At 40.7% G+C, this 6,268-nt stretch overlaps 1 protein-coding gene across 1 annotated transcript; it reads right to left on the reverse strand.

Annotated features, from left to right (window-relative positions):
- Positions 1 to 995: 995 nt before the first annotated feature.
- Positions 996 to 3,185, reverse strand: LOC106086806 (phenoloxidase 2-like). The gene is made up of 3 exons (XM_013251617.1): positions 1,577 to 3,185; positions 1,279 to 1,514; positions 996 to 1,211 (listed from the first exon to the last, which is right to left on the reverse strand). Exons 1-3 carry the CDS (start codon positions 3,183 to 3,185, stop codon positions 996 to 998), a joined length of 2,061 nt encoding a protein of 686 aa, XP_013107071.1.
- Between the last annotated feature and the right edge of the window lie 3,083 nt (positions 3,186 to 6,268).

Here is a 6,268-nt window from a genome sequence, read left to right on the forward strand (position 1 = left end):
GCATTCTGCCGACGCGGCAGGCGATCTCCAGGGATCCTTGCCCTTGGATATGTTTCTATTAATCTCTCAAGAGTCTTCAGGATAAAGGATAACAGACTAATAGGACGAACATCTTTCACCTTCGTGTGGTAGGGTTTTCCAGCTATCGGAATGAAAATGACCTTCGTGTCGCTCCATCCCACAGGTATATGTGACATTCTGATACAAGCAGAGAATATCTCCCTAAACCAAGGAACCTGATGATACATAATAATCAGGGCCTGGCGACTTAAAGGAGTCGAGACTTCTCATCGCCCAAAGAATTTTCGGCTCAGACATAATTTCCCTTATAACTTCCGACAAATGCATACCAGTGACAACCTCTTCTGGCGCCACGCTGTTCGTTGGACAATTTCCCACGAATTGTGTATCAACGAGTAGTTCTAGTGTTTCCTCACTTGACATTGTCCGTACATTATCTGACTTCTGAATATACCTCACCGTAATAGGTCTCGAGGCAGAATCTTCCTCAGATGTATCCTCCACGGAGCTGCAGAATTCTACTCAGGATTTTTTCTGAGCCTTTCTCAACTCGCCTTATATTTTCTTAGCTCAGCCTTATAGATGTCCCAATCTTTTGTGGTGCTTTTGTGGCTTTGGCTCTGTTGAAGAGTTTTCTGTAGTCCTTCCTTAGACCAACCTGCTGTGGGGTCTCGCAGTTTGCCCATTGGCTTGGCACTAGGACATGCTGACGCAAGCGAGTCATTCAGGGTCTTCGTGATCCGCTTGACCAGTTTCGATTTCCTTTTCTGGTATAGAAGGGATAGACGTCTGATAAAAAAGGTCGATTTATGGTGAGGAAGGAAAACAACGACGACCAACAAAATTTACAAGTCAATGGAAAAGAATCGAAATCAATGCTTAAAAAATTACTTAAAAAAACGTTTACGTAGATTTTTTATTCCTAAAATAGTGTAATTTTTAAATATTTTATTATAAAAAATATATTTCATTGACTACGTTTGCCGTATAACAGTCTTGGATGGGTCATGGCGAATGGTCACATCAACAGTAGCCATATTGGATGTTAAGAATTTTTCCAAACTGTCGACACCTTCGCGGGGTAAACGATCGAAAGGAAAGCCCATGGAACGAAGATCGGGATACTTGCGATCACGGACGCCACAATAAGAAGCTGCATCACTGCAGGAACCCACCAATTCTTGATCAACCTAAAAGAGGGTCAATAGATGAAGACCAAAAAAAAAAAAAACAATTTTAATAAATTTTTCAACATACACGATCATCCTCATAGTTGGAGACCATGACGAACAAAACACACTGCAGGCCATCCTCAAGGCCCTTGGGTATCAGCATATGTTCAGGCCAGCCACAGCCACAGAAATTAAACTCCAATTCTTCCTCAGAGAAATCAGCGGGACGATCTTTTTCCAGGTCACGGAAGGTACGCTCAAATGGTATGGTCACACTGGAGTCGGAAGATTTGCGTTTTAGCCTATTTTGACCAGGTTCCACTGTTCAAACAAAGGGGGGAAAAAGCCTAAAGTCAGGGTTTAACTCATAAATTCAAACTTACACTGCACCACAAATTTATCCATTTCGACCATCATCAAACGCTGGTCATTGAATAGCAACTCTTGACCATGTTCATCGGTTTTGGGTGCCAAAAAAATACGCACCGTGCCATAACGTGTGGCGCCACTAGCATTCTCCACATTGATGGTATAGCCAAAGGGTGTATGTTGCAAATGTGTAAAACGGGCATAGATACTGCCCGCCGGTACAAAGTCCATGCCGCGAGACATATCCACATCTGATTGTTGCCAAAAGGTGGAGAGTATATTGGGGGTACCATCACCTTCGGGTATGACTTGAACTCCTGAAACCGAAATGCCTTCATATTGCAACTGAGCCGGAGTATATCTAGGTAAACGAATCTTATGTTCCTCGAAGATCTCATCGATGTTGGCATGAAATCTGTAAAAGACAGGATCACGCATTGCAGTGGCCGTATCGCCCATTACTCCAAACGGCTCTAAATGACGATGATCAGGATCATGGGTAAAGGAGATCAGAACATGACCAATGTTATGGAAATTCCCATAGAAGCCCAAATTGGGTGATATTAGGGTGGCCTCCACCATATTGCCCAGGACGTCGATGCCCTGACGCTCATCCAAGGGTATGGCATTGCCATCGTAATCCACAGCAAAGCCCAGATGTATGGCATCGATAATGCGATTACGCCAACGATCCAAATCGGCCACATCCACATTCATGCGCTCGGTTTCATGCCTCATATCACGCAGTCTGGAGTTTTCAAAACGCGGTGGCCAAGCTCGACTCGAGACCAAAGAGTCCATTTTGGGAAAATAACCCTCAGGTATGGGCTCTTGGAAGTTGGTGATACGCTTTACTCGAGCCAAGTTATTGCTGAAACGTTCCATGTTGTAACGGGCCAAGATCTGATGATGCATGTAGTAGAACAATTCGCCACGCCTATCTTTGGCTATGATACGAATATCGGTGGCATCATAGGGATACACTAAATGCCAATGCCAATGATGTAAATTAACACCCATATCCTCACGAAAATACCATAGACGATGTTCCGGTTCCGAATCAGAGGCTGTATAATTTCGGGGCACTATTATGGGTATGCGAGAGCCCTCGGGCACCACACTGGCCTCCTCGCGCATAAGGCGGAAGATCTGCGAATCCATAAACTTGTCGGGAAAATTCTGAGCAAACGAGGGAATATCCAGACCCTTGGTATCAGGACGATGCATCAAAGCCACCGAGAGAGCATAATTGAAGAGATAAGGATTGACACGATCACGAGCATAGACAGCAACACTCAAGAGATCATCAGTGGTGGGCATTTCGAGGAATATATCAATAAGGCGGGCAGCAATGCGCCGATGCCGGGGCATAAACAATGAAAACTGCTCATCGCGATCCAAAGACATGGCCAAACTTAAATCGGGCAGCTTAATCTCACGCACTGGCACCCGCTTATCGGTCATTTCACCAAAACGACTTTGTACATCACCGCCGAGGGTGCGATAACGATCCGTAAGAAATTCATCAGGCACATGGAAGAAAGTGGAAGATCTTCCCTTTTCCATGAACACCGGCTCCGTGGGGCGATCAAATAAAAGCAAGAGATTTTTCTTATCGGTCATGGTGAGAGTTTCAGTGTGGGAATTAATTTCGAATTTTATGGCGAGGTTTGAGTAACTTTTGATTTTTTATATAACACTTAACTTTTTCCACTAGGCGAAGTTTTTTTTCAAATTTTTTGTCACTTTATAGAATTTCCAAAGAGGAAATGGTTTGAAAACCAAATTTTGAAGACTATTTATACGAAATGTTTGTTAATGTATTTTTTTATCATTGAATGTCATGCTTCTGCGCATATTTCAATGTGGTTTCTTTTGCGACCAATTTTCTAATATTTTTGTTTGTGGTTAGGAAGTTATCAACAAAAAGATATCAACAGAAGGAAAGACAGCGATCATAGAACTAAAAATAAAATAAAGGTCTGAAGCTAAAAAAAAACCCCAAAAACAAATCGCAAAAAAACCCAGAACCAAAACAAAACGAAGCCAAAAACTCTTATTTTTTTTTTTGGGTCTTCAAAAATTTTGTCTGGTATAAGATGGAAAATGGGAGATAATCAGTTTTGGTTTCTCTTCAAAACTAAAAGTTTCAAAACTTAACACAAAATGAAGCGAAAAGATCCTTTTTTCACACTTTGATAATCCCTTTGATTTCTCATTGTGATTTCAAAACTCTCAGTACGGAATGAGAGAATTTTCCATATTTTAGCGGGCCAGGATCTGATGATGTATGTAACAGTTCACAAAGACGATCTTTCACAATAATACGAATATCACTGTCAACGTAGATATCAACGAATACCAGTAATGCAAGTGAACAACCATATCTTCAGGAAAATAATAATGACAATGTGCCGCTTACGAATAAGAGGCTGTGTAATTTCTGGGTACAGTATTTGGTATGTGGGAATCATCAAAATCCTTATTTTCTACAACTCGCGAATTTAAGTCCTAAAGACATTTACAGAAAAACTTGTCAGGGAGAGAACAACACCAACTACTGTAGTCTATATTAGAAAATATTTACGCAAATCGTTGTCAAAGCCGCTATTTCAGAAAAATTTAAAGATTGAACTGCACATCATGAAGAGAGAGAGAGACAGATCACGATTCACGCACCAAAATTAAACAGGATTTTTTATTTTTATAAATATTTTCACTATATTTTATCTACCAATAATGGCATCCGAGCGGATTCAAAGCCAATTAAGGTCCGAGAACAGGAAGTCCTTAAAGCACACTAGGCTTATAATGTCCATCTTGCCTAATTCCAAAAAAGATCCTTTCATTGAGAATAGATTATAGTTCTTGTCTTTAGTTCTTTCGGACTTTCCTTTGTGAAACAGCACGTCCAGCGGGGTACTAACATAACAACCACAATATTTTTGACTATTTATACCAAAATAAGTAAGAACGTGCTAAGTTCGGTCGGGTCGAATCTTGGGAACCCACCACCATGGATTCTGCTAAAAATTTCCACAAGTAAACGTAGTTAAACGGCAAATATGCGCTTAATGCATTTTAAGCATTTGGGAGCACTAGAAATTTAATCGGGAGATATACTTACATGGGATCTATATCAGGTTATAAACCTCTTTGGATAACACTCACCATTTATTTTGAAAGTCATACGTCAACGTGCAAAATTTCAGTCAAATCGGATAACAATTTCGACTTCCAGGGCTTTAAGATGTCAAATGTGGAGATCGGCTTATATGGGTGTTATATCAGACTAAAAAACCAATTTGAACCGTACTTGACAAGGTTGTTGGAAGTCGTAAAAAAACACCACGTTCGAAATTTGAGCCAAATCGAATAACAATTGAGGCCTCTATAGCGTCAAGAAGTAAAATCGAAAGATCGGCTATAAACCCCTTAGAACGGCACTTGAAACGGTTGATGGAAGTCGTAAAAAGAACAAACACTACGCGCCAAATTTCACCAAATCGGATAACAATTGCGGCATGCGAGGCCTTGAGAAGCAAAGTCTTGGAATCGGTTTATAAAAAGCTACATCCAAACCAAAGGAGGCCACCGTAGCGCATAGGTTAGCATGTCCGCCTATGACGCTGATCGCCTGGGTTCGAATCCTGGGAGGAACATCAAAAATTTTTTTTCAGCGGTGGTTATCCACTCCTAATACTGGCGACATTTGTGAGGCACTTTGCCATGTAAAAACTTCTTCCCAAAGAGATGTCGCTCTGCGGCACGCCGTTCGGACTCGGCTATAAAAAAGGAGGTCCCTTATCATTGAGCTTAAAATTGAATCGGACAGCACACATTGATTTGTGAGAAGTTTGTCCCAGTTCCATAATGGAATGTTCATGGGCAAATTTGCATTTACATTCAAATCTGAACCGCTATAAATCGATTGCAATCCCCAGTGGCCTGTACATCAATAAAAATTATCTATGCAAAAATTTTTAGCAGATATCTTTATTCGTTCAACGGTGATTTTGACTTATGGACATGGCTAGATTGACTTAAAATGTCAAGACAATCAAGAATATATACTTTATGGGGTCACAGATCAATATTTCCTGGTGTCACAAACGCAATGGCTAGATTAATATACCCCCATCCTTTGGTGGTGGGTATAAAAAAGTTTATATTTGGATTTATTTCAACTACGACTATCACCTATTTTTGGATTAACCCACAAACAACAAATTCATTTATTCGATGGCGTTTAAGTTGGTTTGGGTGCATTGGCAATCAAGTGTAATTTGTGGTTTAGAAATTATCAAAACTAAACATACCAGCAAAATCAAGTGGAAAAGTATTAAATTCCGCAGTCCCGAACTTTGGATACCCACCACCATGGATATATTCATATCTTTTTATACCCACCATCGAAGGATGGGGGTACATTCATTTTGTCATTCCGTTTCCAACGCATCAAAATATCCATTTCCGACCCTATAAAGTAAATATATTTCGGATCACCGTAAAAATCTAAGACGATCTAGCCATGTCTGTCCATCTGCCCGTCCGTTGAGATCACGCTACAGTCTTTTAAAAATAGAGATATTGAGCAGAAACCTTGCACAGATCCTTTTTGTTCAGCACGTTGAGTTCGAAGGTGGGCTATATCGGACTTTATCTTGATGTAGCCCCCATATATACCGATCCGCTGATTTAGGGTC

Source organism: Stomoxys calcitrans, chromosome 2, assembly GCF_963082655.1.
Source record: "Stomoxys calcitrans chromosome 2, idStoCalc2.1, whole genome shotgun sequence".
NCBI classification, from domain to species: Eukaryota; Metazoa; Arthropoda; class Insecta; order Diptera; family Muscidae; genus Stomoxys; species Stomoxys calcitrans.